The 27,674-nt window shown below is 41.7% G+C and overlaps 1 protein-coding gene across 7 annotated transcripts in view; it reads right to left on the bottom strand.

Moving 5' to 3' along the window:
• The window catches only part of ptprt (protein tyrosine phosphatase receptor type T), a 94,171-nt gene that overhangs the window by 56,571 nt on the left and 9,926 nt on the right, over positions 1 to 27,674 (bottom strand). For all 7 annotated transcript variants that reach the window (XM_077602281.1, XM_077602280.1, XM_077602279.1 and 4 more), the window contains exons 3-11: positions 24,226 to 24,386; positions 24,043 to 24,153; positions 22,924 to 23,005; positions 22,221 to 22,336; positions 21,979 to 22,153; positions 13,433 to 13,726; positions 8,453 to 8,568; positions 7,610 to 7,790; positions 6,436 to 6,539 (exon numbers count right to left, since the gene is read on the bottom strand). In XM_077602281.1, coding sequence (XP_077458407.1) covers positions 6,436 to 6,539; positions 7,610 to 7,790; positions 8,453 to 8,568; positions 13,433 to 13,726; positions 21,979 to 22,153; positions 22,221 to 22,336; positions 22,924 to 23,005; positions 24,043 to 24,153; positions 24,226 to 24,386 — 1,340 coding nt within the window. The remainder of the gene's footprint in view (positions 1 to 6,435; positions 6,540 to 7,609; positions 7,791 to 8,452; positions 8,569 to 13,432; positions 13,727 to 21,978; positions 22,154 to 22,220; positions 22,337 to 22,923; positions 23,006 to 24,042; positions 24,154 to 24,225; positions 24,387 to 27,674) is intronic.

The raw sequence follows: 27,674 nt of genomic DNA, 5'->3' as shown, positions 1-27,674 counted from the left end.
GCCATCGACGGACATGGCCGTCCATCTCCGTCTCCTTATGAAGCTTAATATTTGTAAAAAGAACTTTTCTTGAGGAGCTATTGCCAGTGCTCACTTTAATACAAACATAGAAAAATATATTAAAAATATAGGCAGCCCGGTGGCATGAGTGGTTAGCGCGTCGGCCTCACAGTGGGAGACCTGGGTTCAAATCCAGGTCGGTCCACCTGTGTGGAGTTTGCATGTTCACCCCGGGCCTGCGTGGGTTTTCTCCAGGTACTCCAATTTCCTCCCACATTCCAAAGACATACATGGTAGGCTCTAAATTGCCCCTAGCTATGAGCGATTGGCTGGCCACCAATTCAGGGTGTCCCCCGCCTCTGGCCCAATGTCAGCTGAGATGGGCTCCAGCACCCCCCGCGACCATAGTGAGGATAAAGTGGTTCAAAAAATGAAATGAGATGTGAGATCATTTGCCACAGTGGTCAAGTGGTTAACACGTCGGCCTCACAGTTCTTGGCTCAAGGGTTCGATTCCGGGTGAGTCCTCACTGTGTGGAGTTTGCATGGGATTGCGTGGGTTATCTCCGGGTGCTCCAGTTTCCTCTCACATCCCAAAAACATACTAGGCTACCTGGCGGAACACTCTAGCTATGATTGGTTGCCCTTTGTCTCCTTGTGCCCTGCGATTGGCTGGCCACCAATTCAGGGTGTCCCTCGCCTGGTGCCCGTAGTTTGCTGGGATATGCTCCAGCACCCCCCGCAGCAGTAAGGAAAATGAATGAATGAATTGTTCGCCATTTACATGTGACTTTATTTTTTAGTTTTTTTTTACCTTTACTGGTCTACCCCCCCAAAAAAAATCACATCAGAAAAAAAACAGGGATGGGAAGTAAAAAAAAATCTGACCTGAAATTGCTCATTTAATTGCCATTATAATAAAAACAATGGGCAAATCTCTCACGCTGTTTGACTTGCTTTACATTCGAATTCCTAATCAACCCTTTTATCGGCCAGAGATGACGAGCGCCCGAACCCACGGCGCGCCCCACGCCGACTCCCGGACAAAAGCCATCAATTGCCTCGCGGCCAACAACGGCGAGAACAAAACGCGGGCCGTGTTTCGCTAATAAAAACAAACAGTGGCGATCGTAAAAGGCTTGAAAATGAAAAAGGGAAAAAAAAGCCAAGTGAAATACGGTCGGCGGCGACTCGTAAAGGACGTTCGCGGGGCGCCGGGCTTTGGGAATCGGAAGGGTCCGAGCCGGCGCGGTCATTAGGCGCCATAATGACGGACGGTAGATCAGAGGAAAGTACGCCGCCTCTGACAGCTTATTAAAAAGACGTCCGGCGCCTTTTCATAAATGTCAATACTTCATTATTTCCCCTGGATGAACTCACCGAAAGCGTCGGTGGAAAAGGACCGAAGGAATCAAGGACAGGCGTAGGCGCATCGGGAAAAAAAAAGAATAAAAAAAGAAAAACAACGTAGCAAGGGTTTTGACAAGACTCCATATCGGATTATTTCTTGAATATTTGGACTCATTCATGCCGCATTTCATGCCGTCAAGTTAATCCCTTTGAACTGCCAAAGCTGGCAAAGAATGATCACGTTTAAAAAAAAACAACCTTTTTGTTCAATATGGGAACATGCATGGGTATTTTGGGGGGTGAATGACAAATGCAGAGACCTTTCGTCATGCCCGTTCATTTGAGGTATTACTCCATGTAGTTCAGCATCATTTTTTGGGGGGGGATGATTTGGTCACGGTTTATGCAAAAAAACATTTTTGTCCAATAAGTGGAAAAAGAGGGGGCAAATGCAAAGGATTTGTATTATGTACTAATCAATGTAGTTTAGCTGAAATCCGTTTAGAAAATTTGGTGACATTATCTACAAAAACAGTATGTCAATGTTCTATTTCTGGCAACATGGATTTTGAGAAAATATTTATAGCAAATTTAAAGACCTGGCATTAAACCCGTTCATTTGAGGTATTACTCATTGTAGTTTGCCACAATTTTATTTTCAAAATGTAGGGACTTTCAAGCAAAGAAAAAAATATATATTTTTGGGGGTTTAATACAACAACCACTTTTATTAAAAATGTCTCTGAGGTATTTAAGTACTCTGGCACAATTTCATTTTCAAATTATGGTGATATTTCAAGTAGAAGAAAAGCCAATTTTTGTTTAAAACGACATGTAAGGAATTCCCAAAAACTAAAGACCAATCAAAAAAACTTGCATTAACGCGATTTATTTGACGCAACATTTGGCGCAGCATTTTTGAAATGTGTGATGTCTCAATAAAAAAATAATAATAATAATTAAACGCCAGAGTAAAGAGGGTTCATTCGTCGCTGGCTTTTTACCGTCAAAATGTTTTGTCCCAGGAGGCGTGGTCTTATTTGGCCGCACGGGAGTTAAATGCCAAGAAAATCCATGAAAGCGCATTGTTTTTAAGTGGCAAAATAGAAAGTCTCCGTTGGCAGCCGGCCAATGACTTTTGAAAATGTCACCTGGCCCCACGGAGGCTTATTTTGCGGCGGAGTGAGCGCCGAGCGGTCGCCGGGGGAACGTGACCTGAAATCAAGTCCAATCAGGACTCAAGTTGTTGTGGGAGTTGAAAATCCTGATTGGGACGCCTCCCCTTTTCAAACCCGCTGGAGAAAAATCTCCAGATTTGTTGGTTTTTTTTTAGAATGCACGTACTGTTGAACAAAAATATGGCTTTTTTTGCATGAAATGCCCCTGAATTTTCCAAAAACAAGTGTCAAACTATTCAAAGTAAGACCTCATTTGAAAGGGCTTCACTTAAGGTGTCTTGATTTGTCGTTATTTTTTCAGGATACACAAATGTGTTACCATATTGAATAAAAAGATCATTTTTTTTGCATGAAAAATCAAATTTTCAAAATGAAAGCATATCAAATTATATGAAGTAATACCTCAAATCAACAAGAATCACGCAAGCTATCTTGATTTGTCAATATTTTTTTCAGGATACACAAACATGTTGCCGTATTGAACCAAAAATAATTTGGGGGGGATGTAATATCAGCAAACTTTCAAAATAAAAGTGTCAAATATTCTGAAGTAATACCTCAAATGAACAGGCTTAACGCAAGGTATCTTGATTTGTCAATATTTTTTCACGATACACAAATATGTTGCCGTATTGAACCAAAAATATTTTTGGGGGCATGTAATAATCAGCTAACTTTCAAAATAAAAGTGTGTCAAATAATCTGAAGTAATACCTCAAATGAACAGGCTTCACGCAAGGTGTCTTGATTTGCCTTTATTTTTTCAATTTCCACAAACATGTTGCCATGTTGAACAAAAATCTGCTTTTTTAGCTTAAAACGTCCCCAAATTGTATTTGTGCCAAACCTCCAACGAACGAGCAAAATTCCCGCTTTGACATTCATTACAGAGAAGCGATTGGACGGCGCACGCCAGAACGTCTCAGGGCTTGAACCGACAAATATTCGCCATTCACCTGCCGCTTTACTGACATTTGCCGAAAACTCCGGCACCATTTACGGCGGCGCGGCTATTTATCCGATGGCCCGGAATGATTGGGAAGCGGCAGAGTAGCTGCGGCGCTGTCGAACGAGCGCGTAGCGTATAATTGCGCGCGTCCAAATGGAGATGGATGCGCGAGAACGGCGGCGGCGGCGCTCCCTTAATGGTACCTAAAGAGCAGACGGAGCGCGTTCCCGCGCCGCTGCCAAAGTCTTCACCGGGGCCGTTAAAGTGTCTCGCTCAAGGACTCTTGGACGCGGTCTCCGGTGGCCCCGAGGGCCGTCCAAAGTGCCGCTCCGCCGAACAATTCCATTTTCTGGGGAGCCGCGCGAGCCTTTGTTTTCCTCTCCTGCCTGTCGGTGACATTTTCTTGCGACAAAACGAGGGCGCCGGCTTTTGTTTGCCACTTGAATCAAGCGCTGGATTGGAAGGGGTCGGTTACGCCTCCGAAAAAAAAGGCTGCCTGTAATTGAATTGAACGCAAATTTAGCAATCTGTCAATCCGTGTCTTGTTTTTGGAGGGGAAATGCCGCGCTTGTCAGATTCTTTGAAAATTCAGCCCAAAGATGGATTGGATCGACTTGGTGATGTGAAATTTGGTAGAAAAGTCTCTGGTGGCGAGACCCACCAAAAAGTCTCAAGAGGCCATGAGGAAAATGTCTGCCATTTTGGTTGAAAAGCAGACATTTTAGGCATCATTTGGAAGCAAGTGACCCTGTTGAATCTTTTTTTTTTAATTCAGGCCCTGTTGACTTGACAACAGGAAATTTGGTAGGCAGATTTGTCATGGGTAGACCCACAAAAAAGTCTCATTGAGTCATGCTACAAAATTTAAATTGGGGTCTGATTTGTAGGCAACTAAGCCCTGTCAAATGGTTCTTCAAAATCCATCCACAAAAGCCCCCCCCAAAAAGAAATTTGGTAGGGATGTTTATTACAATGAGACCCCCCAAAAAAGTCTCAATAAAGACACACTTGCCCAAAGCAGCCACCTAAGAGTCCTTTTTGTCCGCCTGACCGAGCACTTCCAGCGCAGGTTCTCTTCTGTCAAGATCCATCGGCGCCCCCTCCCTCCGGAGACACGAACTGCTTAATGCGCTTTTTCCCCCCTTCTTCTTCCTGACGATTGCAGCAGTGCAGAAACCGGAACCCTTCTACCTCGGCAGCGGTTCCGCGGGGACGGCTTCTGTGACCAATATGGACGGTGCAAAGAGTCCACACGGGTGTAAACGATAGCTCGCCGTCGCCCCAAAATGGACGCCGTGACAGACTAAACGGGGTCAGCGGCTCAAGGACTCGAACGAATGGCTAAATTTAGTGCTCGGCTGACAATGAAACGATGCGGTATGGGAAAGACAACAGGGAAGGGAGGAGCTTAGAACACCTTCAAAAGAAGACCTCATTCAGTTTTAGAGTTGTCTTAGCATCATATTTGGGTACGACAATCTTCTACTTATGCTAACGGGGTGGGGACACCTCGAATTGGTGGCCGGCCAATGGCAGGGCACAAGCAGACAAAGGGCAACCAATCATACCGAGTGGCAATTTAGCATTCAATTAGCCTAGCATGCATGTTTTTGGGATGCGAGAGGAAAGCGGAGTACCCTTTGAAACCGCACCCAAGCCCGGGGAGAACATGCAAACTCCACACAACAAAGACCCACCTGGGATCAAACCCACGAGCCCAGAACTGCAAGGCAGACATGCTAACCACTCCTCCACCAGACTGCTGATTTTTTTTACTCTCTCTGGAGGGTGTGACACACTCTGTAACTATTGATAATCCAAAAATATGATGTAAATATTAATTGATAGGCCACTGGTGGAGGTCCAGGTTTCCTTTCCATCCGAGCTGGCATCTTGAAAAGAACCCCCCGGCCCCCGGCTTTGATTAATGCACCATCTACTAAAGGCGTCATCATCTACTAAACATATCACAGGCCTGGCACAATGCGCCCCATTAGAGATAATGACTATAATTACTCCTATTGTGGGATGGCGGTCCTCATCTGCCACATCTAAAGGCTTCTGTTGTCTCTCCTTTTAACCCAATGTGGCTTTGGAGGACCGCTCCACCTCGGACACAATGGCCCATCAGGCGAGGGGGCCGCGGCGGCGCAGGTGGACGGCGGCGGCGGCCACCGCGACGCAAATCCCACGCCTCTCTTCGACGGATAATTGCGGCTAATTACGGGATTAAAGACGGCCCCCCGCAGGCAAAAAGTGTGCTTTTCGTGCAGAAGAAGAAGGTGAGTGGAAGAAAATGGATGCTATTCTTCACGATTGGTCTTGGGCGTTGTCAATTTACGAGGGCGCCGTTGGATCGGATTTTGTCAGCGTGTGCTCATTGTTTGACCAAACAAGTTGCAATTTTTTGAGGGTTGAAAAATTGTGGAAAAAAACCCAGTTTTATGGTATAAAAAGTTGGGTTGTTCCCACAAAAGACGACATTTGAAAAGGGACAAAGTCCAAACTTTGTCATGTTAAAAATTGACTACCACCAAAAATAGAGGGGCAAACAGAGCTAAATCGTAAACAAAAAAATATTTTTAAGGATAAAAAAAAATAAGAAAAATGCAAATTAAGTTGCACCTTTCTCCAAAAAAACAACATCAAAACGATCAACTATAATTGGGATGGTCGTTATTTTACGAGGAAAATTTTCATTTTTTTCCTGGAAAAAGTTGTGATCTGCACCAAAATTTTACAGTGTAAAAATATTAAAGTTGAATCGTTTCACCAAAAAGAAAAAAATCTGACTGAGTCCAAATTTGTCACCCCAAAAAACATTAGTATCAAATAGTATGCAAGAAAATTGATTACTTTAGAGACAAAACAATGTCAATGGCGTGAAGGTGACCCTATTTTGTTAAAAAAAAGCTCCTTTTTGTAATCTTTCCATGGATTTTGGGACTTTAGGACTGACCTCATACTGTGTGATGACGCCGTTGGTCTCGTTGGGGGCCTTCCACTGCAGGAAAATCTTGTCGTCGTACGTGGTGTTCTGGATGGACTGGACCGAGCCGGGAACTGCCGGCGCACACAAAAAAGAGCACAACTCAAAAAAAAATTCCCTTTAAATTCATTGTCTTCTAAAATTGCTTAAATCTTGTTATGACTACTTATTGATGTGTGCGCTTAATGGGGACGCATTAAATCTCATTGTACATTTTCAATGTGGTAAACATGAATTTTGAGCATTGTGACGTAAAATTGGGTGAGGCCAATACGCTGTATTGTTTTTAAACCTGGAAAAATTTGCGTTGTGTCAAGAGGATTTCCCCTCAAATTTGGTGACTTAAAACTAACTGGGTGAGGCTTACGTATTTTTTTAACCAATTTATAAATATTTCTATGCAAAAGTAAATCCCCCCAAATCAATAGAAAGTGTCCCACACAAGTGGCCAAAATGAAGTCATACGACCCATCAGGAAGTCACCCTAAGTGCCCTGAAATGAAGTCGTAACCAACATGAAGTGAGCCTAAATCAACGGCAAGTGACCCAGAAATGCCCTCAAGTGAGCAGGAAACGGCCCCAAACGAATAGTAACAAGTGGCCAACAGGAAGCAGGCAAAGCAATTTCCTCACAAAGGGAGCGTAAGCTAACAAATAGGCCGGCGGAGTAATTAAAATGTGTGGCGAGCGACGCAAACGACTCTCGGAAAGAAAGGCAATTAGATGATGTCCCTTCCCGTCGGCAGCTTATCATTCAACGCGGCCGCCTTTGGCCGAGCGCGCTGACCTCCGCTTGATTAAGTTTCAGCTCGGCAATCTGTCGCTTGGATTTTTTTTCCTTTTCGCGCCGCCGCTTTGCGTCCGTTCCAGTCGGCCGTTTACTCGCCTCCAAAGACATTTTTTTTCGTTGGGGGTTCAATTGTGGTATACGTCGAGCTTTGGTTGGGAATTTTGTTGGCTGGGATAGGCTCCAGCACCCCCACATGCCGCTTGATTGAATGAATGTATCATTTGGTCAGTCGACTTCCAGTTTTTTTCCCCGAATCAAAATTTCTCTAGTAGGCCAAAAATGAAACACGTAGGTTACTATTTTTTTAAGGAAGTAAACAAGACAAAAAATGGCATTTTAAAGTTTTTTTCTGACCGTCCTCATCGGTGCGCTTGACGATCTCCTCGCTCTCCTTGCTGCCCTCGGCGTTGGCCAGCACCAGGCGCAGCCTGACGGTGACCGACGGACGCAAATCCCGCAGCGTGTAGCGAGAGGACGTCTGGATCAGCTCCTCCGACGCAAATTCCCGCTGGTTGAAGACGTAGCGGTACTGCACCTGAGGGGGGAGCAAAACATCATCAACTGGCCCCTACCTAACCAGTCCAGCATCTACGAAGGGCAGAGAGGATTATAAAAGACAATACGCATTCAGGCTTCCACCACTTCAACCTGCTGCCCTCGGGTAGGCGATACAGAGCCATAACAGCCAAGACAAACAGACTCAAGGACAGTTTTCCTCAAGGGCTGTCACCATTCTCAACACAACTTCTACACCTAGGACTTAATCAAGACTTATCACTACAACTTATACTACTTATTTATTATGTTGACTACTTATTTATCTATTCATATTTAGTGATTATTTATATATCATTGGTATATAGTGATTATCTATGTGTTTGTTTGTTTGTTGTTGAGTCCATAGACTCAGCGAGTGGTCCGCTACCAACAACTTGGCGGTGAACGTCTCCAAAACCATAGAACTCATCCTGGACTTGAGACAGAACAATCTGCTGATCTCAATTGGACTACTTATTTATTCATCTTATTTATTGATTATTTATTTGCCTGTTTGTTGTTGTTATTTGTGCACTATCTTGTGAAAGCTTTAAATGTCATTATACTTGTATAATGACAATAATTCAATTCAATTCAATTGCGCTTATACTATCCTGATAAAGCATGATCACGAACCTTAATATATATGAAAGCACGTACCGTCAGATTGTAGCTGTGGCAGCGCGTGACGGTGTAACCGAAGGTTTCCCATTGGATGGTCAAGAGGCGCGCCCGCACGTCCACCACGTTGACGTTTTGCGGACTGTGGACGGGATCTGGGGGGGGAAAAATACATAATTTCTACCGTAAATCACCATCGTGGATGAGGTCGCCGCCCCTCCCCGACTCCCGAGCGCCGCTAATTAGCGCTCGACGACGGCGAACGCGACCCCGGCTCGTTAGCCTCGGGCAATTAGTCGACAAGCGTCATAAGATCGCTCTGTTAAAATAACGAGATTGAACATTATAAATGAGAATATACTGACTATGGAGATGGACATCCGATTTAATGAACGCCGCCATGTATGGACTCGTAGGTATGGGGTTGTCTAAATTTTTTCATAAAGAGCCGGTCTTTTTTTTACAAATCCAAGGACAGGATTGGATCGGAATCGGGTGGAAAAAAAGTTAAGGCAGGTTTTTAAAATGTATTTGAGATTTTTTTTTACATAAAACGGGGGAAACAGTAAATATTCTCCTTTTTTATCTATAATTTTTTATTTAAGTTTGAATTAAAAATAAAGGTAAGCTGCATGTGTATTTTTTTCATTTTGTGGAATTCATCCAAAATAAACAAAATTAAATATTCCCCGATTTTTTGGTTTGTTAAATGGGTTTAATTAAAAGAGAGTTGGATCTTATTGGAAAAATAAAAGAAAATATCGTCTTATTTTGTTAATCATTATTTTTTATTTCATTAAACAGGGTAAATTCCACTTGAGTATTCCCGTTTCCAATTTTATTTTGACGAGAAACAGGAATTCAGTGATTGATTTTGGTGTGGGAGGGGTTTTGGGGTCCCCATTAGACAGATTTTTTTTGTATCCCCAAAAAGACAACAAAGAAGCTTTGTATAGTTCAGGATATTGGATTTTTTGCCCCAAATCCCAAATTGAGGCATGTTTGTAGGAAGACAGGATCAGATTAGCTGGATGAGAGGCGGGATTAGACGCAATTCAGGGGGATTGCGTTCCCGATATGGGGGAATATCAGATTAAAAGAGGACCATCGCCTGAATCAGGAGACGTTTTTGGGGTCGGCCTGGCTCTCCCGTCTGGTTTCCTCTCACTCCCCGGGGGTCAAAATACCAAAGACAGACATTTGGCAGCAACGGGGGACGGAGACAAATAATCAGATTTGGCGGGATTAGCCCCCCAAAAACTCCTCTAAGAAGCGCAGATCAACAGTGAGTATTTTCGAAACTGCCGATTCAAGCCATCTGCAACGGGAGTTCAAATGGATTGGACGACTGGTGTCGTCTATGGGATGGCAAATAAAATAGTTTTAATCAATACTAAATCAAAAATATTTCCAATTCTGAATATTATTACTGATATACTTGATTTCATCAACATGGCTCATTTACTGTCAATTAAGATGATATGCATGTATATAATACTTCAATGTTAAAAACATGTATAAGCAAACACTGTATAAATAGAATTAAAATTCATGGAAAGGATTCATCATTCACATTCCTGATTTACTTGAGGATTTTTTCTTTAATTTTACCCAATTTAACAAACGTTATTTTTTTTATTTTTTTTAATAGGTTACCATAAGTCTTGCGTTATGGTGTTTTGTGCGTGTCAAGTCGAATTTGTGCACATATAAGCCGTAAACTCAATTCAGTCATCATTTTTTTAAGCGACAAATATGCGAGAAAATACGGTAGTCCTCTCCGTCCAATCGTTCGGCGTCCGATCGTCCTGGGACAGTGACATTTAGTGAAAAAGATTGAATATAATTTTGAAAAACTGCAAAAAAAACTGTAAACCACTGTTGTCAAAGTGGCGGCCCGGGGGCCAAATCTGGCCCGCCGCATCATTTTGTGTGGCCCGGGAAAGTAAATCATGAGTGCCGACTTTCTGTTTTAGGATCAAATTAAAATGAAGATTATAGATGTATATTAAATTTCCGGATTTTCCCCCTTTCAGATCAATAATTTTAATTTTTTAATCATTTTTTTCTGTGTTTTTAGTTAAAAAATCATTTTGTAAAATCTAAAAATACAGAAAAAGGCTAAAATAAACATTGTTTTAGATCTATAAAAAAACTGAATATCCAGGTATTTTAATCCAGTTCTTTTAATCCATTTATCAAAAAAAATCTAAATATTATATCTAAAATGGCCCACGTGAAATCAAGTTGCCGTTAAAGCGGCCCGCGAACCACACCCTTGATGTCAACCATCTTAATTAAAGGACTGAAAAATCAAAAATAAATATTTTGCCTGGCTCATTTTCTGTTTTAGTGGAGTAGGAGAAAAATGTCTTAAAAATAAACAGCCTCACGTCGACACTTGAGTAGCTTTGCGTCGACACACGTCAAACCTAAGTTTTAAAAAAAATGTAAAAAGGAAAAAAAAAAGCCCTTTGAGGCGCACGGGGGATTTGGAAGGTCGGCTTTGGGAAAGCCGCTGACGGGATTATTAGGAAGATTAGGTGGAAGTTGCCACAAAATGCCTCACGAGCGCTTGGATCTCACGTCCAAACTTGAAGACTCGCTGGATTTGCGCTCGTCTCTTATGTCTTTCCGTGAGGACGTTTCCTGTTCTAGCGTGAAATTTACACTGCCGAAAGGCTACATTTATCCAGTTGTCGTGGGAAATGTATCAAGTGATCGCTACAAAACCAAAATGTGACATTTACAAGGTCAATTGAACACGCTAAAATGTAGCATTTTATCATTTCAAAATGGCTTCCCAGCACTTGGTCTAAGGCTGGGATTATCAGATTTCGCTACTTGGCGGTTCTTGCATCATTTGTGTTACACCCATGGTTTATATAAAAATATATATTCCCACTGAAAAGAAAAAGTTCAAAACAATGTATTTTCCGGACTATAAATCAAACTTTTTTTCCTAGTTTATTTGATCAAATGCTATTATTTGAGAGCTTCTGGACAAAGTAGCAACATTTTGACATGGCAGCGGGTCCACCTTTTTACGTTTAACGGGAAAGGAGAGCCCATCCAGTTTCCCCCTCTCCTTGCCGCAGCTTCTAATTGGCCGCAGGACCGGAGACTAACGAGGCGGATCGAAAGTTCGAGAGAGGTCGCCGCCCGTCACTCTTCCTTTGTCAGCCAATTAGACGCCGCCTTCGGGTGCGAGCTTGCTTTTTTTGCCCTCCTTTTCGCATTTTACCGATCGTTTTTGGCCCACCGACAATATATATATTTTTTTTTTAACACATTGCCTGGGGTCAATTGCCCTCGTGACAAACTCAAAAGGATGATTGGACGCTTAAGGTCATCAATGGCACTGAAAGAGTTTACGCGTTTTGGAGAAAAGTTGAAAATAATTAGTTTTGAAGAAATTGCTGAAATTATTTTTTATAGTAATTGTTTTCGATAAAAAAATCTGGGGTGCAGTTGTTTGTTTTAAAAAAAAATCTTTTTTAAAGAGGTCATTTTACAGTGATATTTTTTACAGTATTTTTACAGTGATATTTTCTACAGTGATATTTTCTAGTGATATTTTTTACAGTGATATTTTTTACAGTGATATTTTTTACAGTGATATTTTTTACAGTGATATATTTACAGTGATATTTTTTACAGTGATATTTTTTTACAGTGGTATTTTTTACAGTGTTTATATTTTTTTCCTGGTAAGAAAAATGTAATATGGTTGCTCAAAAAATATTTAAATTAATTGGACAAGATATATATATTTTTTTATTTCTATGAAAACTAATTTTCAACAATAAAAAAAAATTCTAAAAAGAAATTTACCTTACAAAAAATATCTCTGGCTTCTGAAAAATGCACTTTTTTCCTGAAAAGCACAAATTTACATTGATAAAACCATATCTAATCATAATATTGGCAGATCTGCTGTTTTTGTTACTGTTTAATCTGAATAGGAATATTTATTAACTTTTTCAAAAAATGACAATGTAAAACGATATTCCCCATCTTGCTATGTTTTGTTGTTTAAAAAGTCTGAAATTCACTGGAGTCACCTTTTTACGTCAAAAATTCATGATCATAAATGTGTTTTTTCTTCCAATAATCTTTTTATGACAAAGTCATTCGTCACAGCACGCAATCTGAAAGCAATAGAAAAAAACAGCTTCTCAGTGTCGGGCCAACGATTGGTCGCCGACTAAAAGCGGAGGGGAAGGCGTCGGGGAGTCGGGGGGGCGGAGGAGGAGGAGGAGGGGCGGCAAGATTGATTTCCGCCGCCACTGCGTCGGTTCTCCCCGCGGCCGTTTGGATTAATGGGCGACGCCGCGCCACTCGTTCATCACGCTTTCCCCAAACGCATTCCAAAAAGGGCCAAAAGACAGCCAGGAATTCCAAAGCGACAAATACTGACAGCAAAAAAGCTCTTTTTCTAACTACCAGTGGGCCTTACAAATTTTACTGGCCGATACGTTGCCTAATGAATTATTGCCGCCGTGTATTTTTGCTCATTCTTTTAAGAAAATGTTGTGACAGAATATTGTAAGAAAACACACAAAATGGTCATTCTTAAATATAACAAACTACCGTCATTTGTGGACTATAAGTGGCACTTTTTTCATTTAGTTTGTCTGGGCCTCCAAAAAGTGCCACTTGTATGTTTTTTTTTAACTTCGCTGAATATCTTGTTTTAGTTCATCGGAAAAACTTATGGAAACCTATTTGTGTATTTGGCTGGTGCCTGTACCCCAAAAATAATAGGTATATTTTTTTAATCAATGCATAAGATGTCATTTGAAAGCTAGTTTGGTGTTGAATACATAAAAAAAAGTGAAAATGTTGGACCTTGTCGTTTTGGTTCTAAAAAAAAAAAAGCATTTTAATTTCAAAGGGACGGTGGAAGCAAACCTGTTAAAAGAAAACAACATCTTATAAAACGTTATATTTAAAGCGGCCATTTTTCCCCGTGCAATTTCAACACTGCAAGTTGTCAAAAAGCAAAGTGGTACCTACCTGCACATTTGGTCCTGGTGACCAGCGTCGGCCCCGGGGGTCCCGTCCCCCCCTCTCCGGGCCTGGACAGCAGCACCTTGATCTCGTACTCCACGTCGGGGTCCAGGTGCCACAGCTTGTAGGTGGGCGCGTCCACCACGTGGCTCTCGGCCCAGTTCCCCGAGGTGGTGCGGTACTCCACCTCCTTCAGGATGATGGGCCCGTCCCCGATGATGCTGTTGGCGTTGGGTTTGATCCACAGGTAGGTGGCGCCCACGGCCAGCAGCTCCGGTGGGGCGATGGGGGTGGGCGGAGCTGTCCCGGAAAAAAACACACCACCCAAATAGGAGCCGTTAGCCGCTTTGTCCTGGTTCATCTCAACCCGTATAAATCCACATTTGGAGCTCTTTCTGCCGCTCGTAAATCACCGTTAGACTTTGAGACAAGCCCCAAAATGGCCTCTGTGACTCTTCCCTGATTACTTGGAGAATTCGGCTACGCTGGGCAACTTGGAATTTGGTAGACAGGTCTATCGGGACTAAAGCCGCAAAAAAGTCTCAAGAACTTAAGCGGGAAAATAGGCAAATAGCGGCCATTTTGGCTTGAAATGTAATGGCAACCCAGTTTGTGGCAACGTGAAAGTGAATTGTGGATTTGTTTAACAATTCAGCCAACCAGAGTCCAGGTTGCCGTACCAGTGTGTCATTTGATTAAGCATACCGTATTTTCACGACTATAAGGCGCACATAAAAGTCAAATTTTCTCCAAAATAGACAGGGCGCCTTATAATCGAGTGCACTTAATATATGGACCAATACTAAAATAGTTATCACGATAAAATAAAATAAATCAGTGGATAGGGTACAGCATCCTCCACAGCTCTCACAACTACGGCAAGCAGCCCTCGACTCTACTATTTTCCCCGTAGAAAAAGTACTGCGCAGTGACTGCTAGGATATGTAGTTCTTTTGTCAATGCACCCAATGGATTTTGGCCTGGACATCGACATCAACACAGCTTTATGAATGGTGGCAGGCAGCGCTGGGCTAGTTACGCTAGCTACTAGCTAGCTACTATTTGCAAATGGATTGTGGCCTGTATACATCGATATCAACACAGCTTTACGAAGCATGGAAAGCAGCGTTGGAATAGTTACGCTAGCTACTAGCTAGCTACTATTTGCGAATGGATTGTGGCCGCCTGGGCGAACGTATAAAACTCAGCGTTTTCGATGACTCATTTGGACAATTGTTCAATTCGGACACAGAAAATGAGGACTTTGATGGATTTGTGGGTGATGATGACGTGAGTACATTGTAAAATGGCTAAATAAAGTACAACCCAACTCACTTTTGCTTCCGTTGCCTTTTTAAAAACGCGTTTTAAGCGTGTGTCCGTAGGTTTAAGCTGGTGTATGTTTTGCCATGCCTGGCTGCGTCTTTAAAAGCGGTGCGTCCTGCGTGTGTGTCAAATACAGAAATAGCACTCGTTACTGACACTGCGGCTAAAAATACGATGCGCCGTCTCGTCATGAAAATACAGTATCTATGCTGGGTAGCCCCACAAAAAAAATCTCAAGAATCCATAGACAAAACTCCACAATAATGCAGCCATTTTGGATCAAAGTGTGAGGGCAACAGTTTCATTTCAATATTTTAGAACCTCCGCCTAGAAAAATGTCCAAAATTCAGCCCATTTAGGTTGTCAACACAAAATTCGGAAGACAGCTTTGTCACGGGAAGACCCCGAAACAAGCCTCAAGAAGCCATGTACAAGACGCCATCTTTTTGGGGTTTAAAGATGACAGCTTATTAGCCTTCCGCTGTATTAAGAAGCTAATACGCGGATGAAACCAATCGGGATCCTCCCCACCGCCCGAGCTATCTGTCAAAGGCCAGTCGGCCGCCGACTCGATGCTAAGTGACGCTAATGTGAAGTGAGAGGAGCGGACAAAAAAAAGGAGGAGAAAAAAAAAAGCTCAATCAAAAGTAAGAAGAGAAAGTGTTTGGCTGTAAAACTCATTTGTCACTTTTGTTGACAGGCGCTTGAAAAGCCAGCTGTCACGTCTAAAAGCTTTGGGTTGCTTTACGGCTTCAATTTCCAGCACGCTGACACATATTTATATATTTATGGTGGTATTTATATTTACATTCAGATTTATACACTGACTGGCTTTATTAACATGTGGGAGAAGGTGCACTGACCCGAATATTTGGCTTCCCTCAAGGCCGCTTGGGAATATTTATGAATACAATTTATGGATGTAGTCTGCCAGCCCAGTCAGCCAGCTGTCAATCACTCAAAACACACAAGCACACACCTTTACACTAGCAAGCTAAACACCTTGAGGTACAAGTTATGACTTTTGAGATTCTTATTTTTTGTTTGAGATAGGTGCAAAAATGATGGTGAGAACTGTTGATTTCTTTACTAAATACGCAAGTTTTAAATCGTAATATGCCACGGTTGATGTGTTACGGAGTCAATGTTAAAAAAAAACGCTCATATTTAAACAAATTCTTAAGAATGGGTGATATTCCATGCAAAAAAACTTTTTCAGGCTATACGTATAAACATTAAGATTCTTTGCGTGAAGCCCGTTCATTTGAGGTACGACTTGATGTAGTTTGTTGGTTGCAGTAGCAAGACAAACATAAGTCCCATAATTAATTCCCATAAACTTCCAGTGTGTGGTTCCAGTTTTTGTCCAACTTTACAACGTCTTTTTGAGTCTGTATTCGTTTTTGCTACCGCAACCAAGATGGCACCGTTCAAGTGGCAGCCAGTGGCGGTAGCTCCATCCACTCTTGCTCGTTTTGTGTTTTTGCTGCTTTTCTGTCTTAATGATTTGATTTGGTGATTCTTAATGATCCCATTTACTTTGTTTGCTTTGTACTTGGTGCTTTTGCTTTGTTGTTCTGTCTAATCACCCTCTTGCTACTGTCACAATGAAATTTCCTGAATACGGGATGACTAAAGTTATCCAATCCAATCCAAAGACACAGAAGACATTGTAGACCTAGCTAAAAAAATGATGTGAAGCCCGTTCATTTTAGTTGGTCGCAATTCCAAAAATGAATAGATCTTGCATGAAGATTTTTCTGTTGAGGTATTACTCAATGTTGTTTATGAGCAGTTGATTCTTGAAACTTGAATCAATTTCATACAAAAAAAGCATATTTGTGTTCAATATGGAAACCTTAGTGTTATCCGGTGTAAATTATAACAAATTAAGAGACCTTGCTTTAAGACCACTCATTTTTTCAGACTAAAAAAGCATAGAGTATTTTTGTTCAATACGGCAACATGTCTAAGTTTGTTTGTCTGAAAAGGAGCGACGAATGTGCAGACGTAGCATGGAGTTTTTTTTCGAACGATATCTGGCGACAGGCTTGGCTGAGCCGAACGTGTTTGATTGGCAGGTGCTGGCTGGCTGGCTGGCTGGTTGGCTGACTCGCCTCGCCTCGCCTCAGCTTTATTCTCAAGTGCTCAATTCAAACACGCACTGTCACCAAAGTGTAAACACAGTGCGGATGTGTGGAATTGTGAGGCTCGCATTGAAGGAATTGGATTTCAAGTGGATTTGAACAATTCCATTCCATCTTACATTGGGATTCATTTGAGTTTTAGTGTTTTCAGCAGAGGTGTATTGATTTGCGCCAATATTTTGTCATGATTTCAGTTCACATTGTGTATATAATTGAATTTTCTTGTCATTTTCATTTGGACCAATTCATATTTTAACATTCATGTTCTCCTTTTATTTAGTAAAATTTTAATTTATGTATTTTTTTACTCTTTTTACTTTATTTGAAGGGGGCCACCCGACGACATGCTCATGTTGCCCGTGATTGCTTTCAACTTTTCACCCTTCTTCCTCACTCACCTCATACCTGCTCATGCATTACTTATAAATTCCTCCTCAAATATTCTCTAAGAAGCGTCCCATCTTGCACATGAAAGGAAAAGACGGACGGTGACGGAATAGCAACCACTTCCTCCTTTTCTCACATTCCGACTCCTCGATCCGATCGGGAACTACACAAAAAGATTAAATCAACTCATAGGTTGCCACTGATGGCGATAGATGACCCATCCATCTGAACTGGGAGGGCTGGCGTTTTTTGTTCCATACTGAGATGAGACTAACGGCCACAAAATTAGCTTAGTGGACATGTTTGGGGGGATTTACCTAAGAGCAATCAGAAAAAATGGACATTATACCAATCATATTTATTCCGATATGAGATTAAGGCACTGTTTGCCAACCTTTTTTGAGCTGTGGCACACTTTTTGTATTGAAAAAAATCTCAAGGGAAAATCTTTTCATTTAAAACTATGTCGCCTATATTAACAATAGTCTGTCATTAAAGTTTTATCAGCAGGAATCACATGAAACTCCAAAATTATTCCAAATTCAAATTTTTCACACTGACCTAATGTCACCAATAGTTGATGTCTGCGGACCCTCAACAACTTCCGGTTCAAGTGATGCAAAAATAAGTCATGTCATATTTTTTATCGCATTATTTTATGACTTTTCTTTAAATATGACTTAAATCTTCTAATATTACACCCAAAAAAAATGCTCACACAGACATTACGTCACCATAAATTGATGCCCTAGAAACCAAACAACTTCATGTTGGAGAAAAATAAGCAACAAAATGACTGTTTCACCATTTGAATCTTGTAATAGTATAATCTGTAATTTAACGTTCATCATATTTTGATATTAACCTTGTAATTGTCCCATTTTAATCTCGTTATATTCACATTAATTTTTCTCTCTGAACATTACATTGTATAACTTCTTGCTATTGCACAGTGTTTGGGAAACACTGGATTAAGGGACGCCAATCAAATAAGAGATTAAGGGCAACAAATTGCCAAAAAGCAAATTTCAGTGTTTTTTAGTTGTCCTGAGATGAAATCAATGCTCAAATTGTCTTTTTTTTCTTAAAACAAGAGTGAAAGCAACAACAACAACACAAACAAACACTAAAACAACTTTATCCTGATCCAAAAACGAGATTCCTTCAATGCCAACCTCCCCAGTTCAAACAAATTAGACTTCTACCACTGTCAATGGCACCTTGTGGGCGAACCGCAAAGCCTAGCAACCCTCTGCATAACCGCCACTGTCCACGCGAGTATTGATTTGGATTGTTATTTTTAGCTGAAAAAATATATAGAAGATGTACTGTATGTGGGCAAGGCAACGCGCACGCACGCACAAACTCAGGCACGCACACCTCCGCTGATTTTGATTGGCAGTTGCGCATCTAAGCTCCGCCCCGCCGAGTCTTATCTCTGACCGGCAGGCGACACGCACGCAAGAGCACAACAAAAGCAGGACCTTGCAAACTACACACAGTGTTGCAGCCGCACAAAATATTGGAAAAGTCGCCCCCCGCAGCCATAAAAGGTAGAAGAAGCGGGGAGTCAAAAAAAAAGTGGAAAATAAAACACGCAAAACAGCTCTAAATAACATCAAGCTGACAACAAGTCACCCGTTTTGCTCTAAAACAGACAATGTAGGCGCTAAACTAGAATTTGAAAAAAATGCGGACCCCCCCAAAGCCAGTTTGAACTATGATTATACAATTTGGTGGGCGTATTTATCATGAGTAGACCCACAAAAAGGTCTCAAGAAAATATCATATTGGGATAAAACTGTGCCTGAAAAGGCACAGGAAGCAGACATTTTATGCCAAGTTGGTTAAATTACGCACGACTATAAAGAAAAATTAATCCCACAAAGTTATTTTAAGATAGCATGATGAAATTTGGTGGACATGTTTATCATAAATCTACCCACAAAAAAGTCTAAAGAGATTATGTTGAAGAAAAAAATTTCAACTATCAAACACAGCATTTTAACCAAATTGTGCTAAACAAAAGTAGCCCTCAAAACCAGTCTGACTTAGCAACAGAAAATTTGCTAGACAAAATAAAGTCACAATAGGACACACCTAAAAAAAAACACGACGACCCTCTTAGACTCAATCGCAAGATGTCCAAAGTTTCCAGAGGCTACGCTAATTTTTTCTTCTTAAATTAGCATTGGCTGCCATTGATGGCAACAGGCGTCCAATCCATCGTGACAGTCAAGATGGATTGGACGCCTATTGCCATTGCATGAGTCAATTCCCCAGTCTGCGGGTGGGCTAGCAACTCCAATCTATACCCAACACGTGAATTCGTGAGTCCCACTGACATAATCCGTTTGCCTTCAACACATACAAATTTGCACGAGTCCAATAAAAAATAAGCTGCAATGTCATTTTCTCGCCGCTCAATAAAGCGGCAAGGGAGTCTCTGCCACGGGAAGCGTCCCACCGAGCGACTCATCGACGCGGTGCTCCCGACTGATAAGTGTCGATCCGCCGCTGATGGAATTACCAAGAGCGACCATCGCTCTCCGTCGGGCGTAAATGACATCCCACGTCCCGCCCACTCCCGCGCCACCGTAATGCGGAGGCTTCATCACCGAGGACGCTAATAATCGACCCCCGGCGGAGATGAACGGCTCCATCGTCATTGCGTCGAGTCCCCAAAATGGCCGCTTTCCTGTTTGGTTTCAAATGCTGTCGTCGCTATACTATTGCCCCTACCAACATGGCCGCCGTTAGTTTGAATGGAGATTTTAGGCCAACTTATCCCCAAAATGGCCGCTTTCCTTTTCGGTTTCAAATGCTGTTGTCGCTATACTATTGCCCCTACCAACATGGCCGGCGTTAGTTTGAATGGAGATTTTAGGCCAACTTAGCTCCATTGCACATGGCTATAAAGACAAGTTTGAGCTAGCAAAGTAAAATTTGGTAAACATTTTCATCATGTATAGACCCACAAAACTGATCTAAAAAAGCCAGACCTGAAAAGGTACAGGAAGTCAGCCATTTTGGTCGGAAGAGAGCATTTGAGCCCAAGTTAGCTTAATTGCACACGGCTAAAAAGAAGGATTCAGCCAAGGTTTTTTAATTTGTTTTCATTTTTTCCCCAGAACACACTTACATATGGCCATATTGATTAAAACGTGAATTTTGGTGGAATGATCAGCTAATCTTCAAAAATAAAACAGCAAACTACAAGGCCTGTCACTTTTTTCACAAGATTTTTTTTTAAATGTGATTATTCATTAGCATCCCTGCATAATCAAATAGATTGACTTTTTTGTCAAAGAAATCAATTCCAGGTCGACCCGCAAAGTCAGCCATCTTGCTTTGGATTTGTCCTTGAAAGTTGAGGACCTCTTTAAAACTTTCTGCGTCTAAATTTCAATCACGTGGACTCGACAGATGGACAAGAGCAAATTGTGAAGCATTTGAGATTTGGCCGTGGCGTGCGTGGTAATGAAACTCCGATGCATTAGCATTGAAGCGTTATCTCTCTGCATATTTGCGAGGAATTATCACTTTAACCCTTTATTGCTTACAAAGGGCCATGACGAGTGTGTGCCCGCCAGCGTATCGCGTTCTGATGAGTTCAGGGACCCAAACCGCCACGACCATCTGTTAGCACGACACGCACTTGCGCGCTTTGCTCAGGTGTCGTTAGCTTCGCGTCGTGCCAAGGGAAATAGGCCGTGATGCTTTTGCCTATTTGTGTGTGTATGTGTGTTTGTGTTGCTAAATCCGGCGACTCTCTTGTTGTCTTCCCTCTGGCTACATTTGTACTGTTTTTTTTCTTTTTTCTAAGCTTCATGTTTTTCAGAGCGCACCTGTGCGTCAAACTTCCAGCGTTCACATCGTCGCTCGCGCATGTGCGCGCACTTCTGGAAAATGAGGTTAATTAGTGTTTGGTGCATTCAGGTGTAATGGGAGTTTAATCTGCAAGCTTGCCAACGTCTGAAATATGTCCTTTTTTTCTTATGTAATTAATTCTCCAATCTAAAAATGGAGGTGTTGTGATCAAACTAGCAATCTATTTATGGTTGTCACTGTTTTTTTTTTAAGAAAAAAAAAAACAGTTTTGCATTTTGCCTGTGAGATGAGATCATATGAATTGAGAAGAAAAAATGTGTTTTGTTTTATTTTTTGGGGAAACTATGGGTCCCAAGTAAAGAAAGATCTTGCGTCAGTTTTTTTTTGTTTATCACTGAGACTAAGGGCAGAAACGGAGCGCTTCTTTGTTTTATTTTGCAGATTTTTGGCCAATATGGCAACATGTACGTATGTGTATTCTGAAAAACTAATGACAAATCGAAAAACCTTGCAGTCTCTTACTTACCTTGTGTAGTTTGGAACAATTTTGTAATATTTATTTCAAGCAAAAAAATGCTATCTTATTCATTATAGTGTATTTTATAAAAATAACAACAGATTCAGAGTGCCGCCATGAAGACCTTTTACTCGCTAGCTGTCATTGACGGACGGCACGGTCGCCACGGATTGAACGTATCGACGCAAATGTGTTTTATCTCAATACGATATTTTATTGGCATAATATCTGTATAAGCGAACGTTTTTTCGGCCCTACGAATTGGACGTCTAGCGCCGTCGGTGGCAAGCAATGAGGGGAAAACTAGCCCGCTAATATGACAAGAAAGCAAAAACCGTGCTGACCTTTGACGATGAGTTCGGCGTAGTTGGAGACCCCCGAGCCGCCGTCGGTGCGGATGACGCATCGGTAGCGGCTGGTGCTGCGCTGCGACGTGTCGCCCACGCTGACGCTGGACGAAAAGCGCCGGTGGTTGAGGACGCGCGTCACCATCAGCGCCGTGTCCTTGCCGTTCCACTGCTGCGCGGGCCCAAAAACAAATACAGGTGAAGTGGCGTGGGCAGAACGGCGAGAAAAGCGGACGCACCTGTAGCCAGAGTTTGTCGTGCTGCGACCACTTTCCGCCCGCCGTGCACTGGAAGGACGCGTTCTGACCCACGTTGACCTCCACGTTTTGGAGACGCAGGAAGTGAGGCGCTTTTCCTGGAAAGGGCAAATACACGCTAGGTGAACCAACGTCAAAGAAACATGAGCCCAAAATGTACAGGAAGTGTCTCGGAAATGGCCGCAGTCATTAAAAAGTTGCCCGAAAGTTTAAGAAAACTGTTGAATAAATCATGGAAATGTGTATATTTTTATTTACTTGTTTTCTGACAAAAGTTAGTAGAGGAAAAAATGAAGGAATCCATTTTTAATTGGAACTGAGTTTTTTCACATTTTATGCAAGATGCAGTTTTTTTTCTTGAATGTCATTCATAGACGTCAAAATACGTTTTGTTTAGCAATTTATCTCTATCTTTTTTTCTATTTTGAAACAAATGACCGTATCGGTCGCATTGTCTAGCGTTATGACGTTTCATCTTTATCACCTCGCAGTTTCATGCATGTCAAGTCTAATTTGTGCGCATATAAGCCGTACCCTTGATTCAGTCATCATATTTTTTAGCTACAAATACAGCGTATATGCGAGAAAATACAGTATATCCTTAGCATGAGCGAGTTTTCTGCCATATGTGAGCAACGAGTTAGAAACGAGGGCACGTGATCTTGCCTCGCGGCTGCGGACTTACGGCAGGGGTGAGCCAGGACACGAACGTCATCAATGGCGATGACTCCCGGGTGGCCCTGGACTGAAACCGCTTCAAATATTACCTGCAGGAGAGAGAAAAAAGAAGACATTTCCTGGTCATCGTCGCCCTTCGTTAACCATCCCGTTTCAAGAAAGTGATCAAAAAGTGGCATCGTGTGTCATTTTTGCAGATACTTTGATTTCAAAATATAATTGACATTATTACAGTGTCCAGCCTTCACTTTTCATCAGTGATGTAAACATATATAATTAAATACATTGGTTTATATACTTTACCAAACAATGATGTGTGTGTGTGTATGTGTATGTGTATATGTGTGTATATATATATATATATATATATATATATATATATATATATATATATATATATATATATATATATATATATATATATATATATATAGTGCATTATTTCACATGTATTTCACTAGAGGTGGATGTCTGGATGAAAAGAGAGAGGTGTTTTTATAAATGTAGGTATATACTGTATTTATATATGGATGTTTATACCTATATTGGTTGACGTCAATAGCAGGCAATGAGTTAAAATTCAGTGGAGTGACGGGCTGACCCGCACGTACGCGCACATGTTGTCCTGGACTTGTCAGTGTTGTGACCACATGGTCAGAATACTAACAACTTGAGGAGGGGGGTGATAGAAAAAGAAAAACAGGAAAAGGCCAGTGTGTGCGCTTTCTAAGTCTCCACAAAAAAAATGACCACCATTTTCATTTCTTTCTCAACCTGGCAGATTTGGGTTTTTACCGTTTGTACTTTTTTTTTTTTTTTTTTAAGAGTACCCTACTTGGCCCAGGTAAAGTCTGTGAGAGCACAATGTTAATAGATTATAATAGATTGAAGTAATCATGGGAGGATTTCTTATTTTTACATCATGCGACTTTGACTTTTAGCGACCTAAGGTTGGTGTGAAGAATGAGATATTGAAATACTTTGTGTTTCTTGGATTCCTGTCAATAAAACTGTGATTGGAATGACTTTGTTGTAATTATAGGCGACAGAATCAGAAGTTTCGAGGTTTATGAAAGGCAAAAAGTGTGTCATAGCTTAAAAACGGTTGGGGGAATGCTGGCGTCACCTGGTAAGAATTGGGCCAGAAGGTGGAAATAGCCAGCTCGGCTTTGACCCATCCGTCCGTCACCACGCGGCTGACGTTCCAGATGGGGTTGCTCTGGGCGCCGCCGTTCACCTGGACCCGCCCCCAAAACAAACAAAGGGTAAGCCTCCGGAAGGGGACGGCAACGGGCAACGAGAGCGTCACCTTGACGTAGACGTTGAGGTCGCCGGGGCCGGCGCCGTCGCGCCCGCTCATGGAGTAGAGGAAGTCCACACAGTGGGTGTCGTTTTCTTTCAGCTTGGGTACGTAGAGGTGAGCGCGCTGGCCCGACGCGCGACCCGACGCGTTCACCGCCATCATGCCGCCTGAACAAAGTCGCCATTTCCGTCAATAAAAAAGCAAAAACTGAAGGGATTGGCAATGACAACCATCAAAAGCAGCAACGACTACATTTCAATATATCATTCACTCATTTTCCAAGCAGCTTATCCTCATGAGGGTTGTGGACTTTTTATTTGAATTTACTTTTTATTTTTATTTTTTATTTTAAAATTGATGACAACAACAACAATAGATTAAAAAAGGAAAATCATTAAAAATAAAATAAAAACGGTGTCAATGTGGCGGCCCGGGGGCCAAATCTGGCCCACTTCATCATTTTGTGCGGCCCGAGTAAGTAAATCATGAGTTCCAACATTCTGTTTTAGGATCCAATTCAAATGAAGATTATAGATGTATATAAAAATTTACTGATTTTCCCCCTTTTAAATCAATACTTGTAATTTTTTTATCAATTTTTTTCTGTTGTTTTTAGTTCAAAAATCATTTTGTAAAATCTAAAAATAAATATATAAAAATATTTTCGGCTTTCCACTTTAATATTGAAAATAATTAAAAATAATATTTTGTTTCCATTTGAAATGAAAAACAAATGATTATAAGACGTTTTCCTTTACTAAGAAAAAAAAAGCTCAAATAAACATTATTTTAGATCTATAAAAACTGAATATTTAGGACTTTTGATTCAGTTCTTATAATCCAATTAAAAAATAAAAATAAATGTAAATATTATATCTATAATGTTCCGGCACACATGAAATCGAGTTGACGTTAATGCTGCCCGCGAACCAACCGTGTTTGACACCCTTGTTCTAGTCGTTGAACTCATTGGCCGCCATTGACGTCCAATCCGTTGGGAGCAAAAGGGCTACCGCTTCCAACGGATGGGACGTCTATTAGCGATGGGAGATTGGACGTCGATGGGCGTCGACGGCGGCGAATGAATGAATGTCGACATGATTTCATTCCGAAGAGGCCCATAAAAAAACCTTCTGGCCGCAGAGTGCCTTCTGCGCGGCCTTTTACGACACGGGCGGGCTCTCTGGAACGCCGCCGTCAGATTTACGCGCTGCGCCGCGCCGGCTGGTCTACACGCGCACTTTTGCGATAAAAAATGATGAAAGAATTCAATCAGGTGGGCTGAAAGAGAGATCAGCAAAGAAAATAAATAAGGGGGCACAAAAATGGCATTTACGACAAATAATCTTCACGGTCATAAGAAATAAGAGAAAATTAGCACATTCAAAATGCTAATTTATCATATATATACATTAGATCAAGGGTGTCAGACTCGGGTTGGTAGGAAATTTAATATACATCTATACTCTTCATTTTAATTTGATCCTAGAACAGAAACTCGGCACTCATGATTTACTTTCCTGGGCCACACAAAATGATGCGGCGGGCCAGATTTGGCCCCCGGGCCGCCACTTTGACACATGTGTATTAGATCATTACATTTTTGCCCGGAGTTCGAGTCCCAAGGATTTTGAGGAGCTGCCGTTATCTCGGTAAATAATTGATCACAAAACTCAGTTTTTGTATTTGGTGTGTTTATTTTGTAGCAATTAAAAGAAAACATTCAATCTCATTGCGCCTGATTGCCATCTTTGAAAAATGTTGCGCAATAGACAACATAATTGATTTGTTACATTTTTTTTAAATTCGTATTATGATTTTTCATATTCATCAGCAGACATTTAATCCATTGGGATTGGCAGCAATGACAGTGAATGAGTACAAAAAAAATCTTTATATTCTGAACTATTTGAAATCATAACAGATCAAGTATTAGTTGCAATATTTTGTTAGCATTTTTCAATATTTCTTCTGCCAGCCCATCCCAGCCTAAAAAGATTGGACGTCTATCGCCGTCAACGACAGTGAATAAGTAAAATAAAAATCTAAAAAATAAAATAAAAAAAGACAGATTGATGATTTCTCTCAAGTATCGACTTTCTTTAGCATTTCTTCTGCTAGCCCCTCCCACTCCCAGTCAAGCGAATGACACGTCTACGGTCGTCAACGGCACCTAATGATTTAACCTGACTCGTTGACGGAACCAGGTCAGAGTAGGCAAAGTTTGCCAACTTTTGTTCCCTCGTCGCTTGGGGGAAAAAACGGCGCGCTGGCACGCGCCAGCCAGCGACACCTTCTTCTTCTTCCCCGTCTTGTTGCTTTTCATCTGCTTCTTGTTCTTCTTCTGGAGATAAAACGGGCGTCTTTAGCTGCCGCAGGACTCGGCGTTTTCACTTTGACTGAAAACGTGTGATGGAAAGGCGGCGGCGGCGCGCGGGAAATTATTTATGCGCCGACTGTCAGCGCGCGCCACTGAGAAAAGAACAAACGTCGTGGCCCTGACGCAACAAAATCCAACAATTTGTGTCTGAGACAACAGAAAGAAAAAGAGCAGCGACTCTCAAAACCAGGGCGGCGGGGCACTTGCGTCAGAAAACACCAAAAAAAACACGACAACAAAGTACGCTAACAGCTAACGGCTAGCGACTTTGCCCTTTAATGGCTTACTTTTAGTGTTACTAGTGTCGTTTTTTGAGTTGCGTACTTTAGATACGACATGACAAGGTGAGATTACTGTCATTATAAGACTTATTTGTATTTGTACAACCGTAATTTTTTGTGACATTAAGGTCGCTGTGACCACAAAACCATTTTTTTACGACGGGCACAGCGACAAGGTCGCGCAAAATTGGCCGATCACGTGGCCCCCTTTCCACACAATACATTGACGTCGTCACGACAGCAAAAAACAAACAAACAAACAACAACAAAACAAAAGGTGCGCCTCATTCATTTAGGGCGGAAACGACTTCAGGGAATATCGTCCAAGCGATCCGGCGGCCGCAAATGAAGCCGTCAGACGAAGCGGGGACGGAAAAGTTTGCGGCGGCGTGTCGTTTTGCGCCATTATTGGCACGGCGCCGAGACGGCAAATAAACAGGCAGAGTTATCGGCGGCCCGTGGGGAGCCATTACTCCAGCGCGCCGCGCCTTTTATACGCTGCCTGCCTCTTAAAAACGCTCCTTTATTGCTCCCCCTGATGGATGCGCGCCCGTTTTTTTCCACTTCGTCTGAGAGCCTTTCGCGCGCAGGCAAAAAAAAATGCCAACGTCCTGGCCGCCGCCGCCACTGACGCTGACGGACGTCCCGTTTGTTTCTGTAAACGAGTAAAAAGGTCCACCTGCTAATGCTACATGAGCGATATTATTTTAAGGTTAGCATTTGGGCTTGTGTGTATTAGAAAAAAAACCGTAACAAATTATTATTATTTTTTACTTAAATGTATTTTTTACCTT

The sequence above is a fragment of the Stigmatopora argus genome, chromosome 6 (genome assembly GCF_051989625.1).
Source record: "Stigmatopora argus isolate UIUO_Sarg chromosome 6, RoL_Sarg_1.0, whole genome shotgun sequence".
Classification (NCBI taxonomy): domain Eukaryota; kingdom Metazoa; phylum Chordata; class Actinopteri; order Syngnathiformes; family Syngnathidae; genus Stigmatopora; species Stigmatopora argus.
This window is presented reverse-complemented; position numbering and strand designations above follow the sequence as displayed.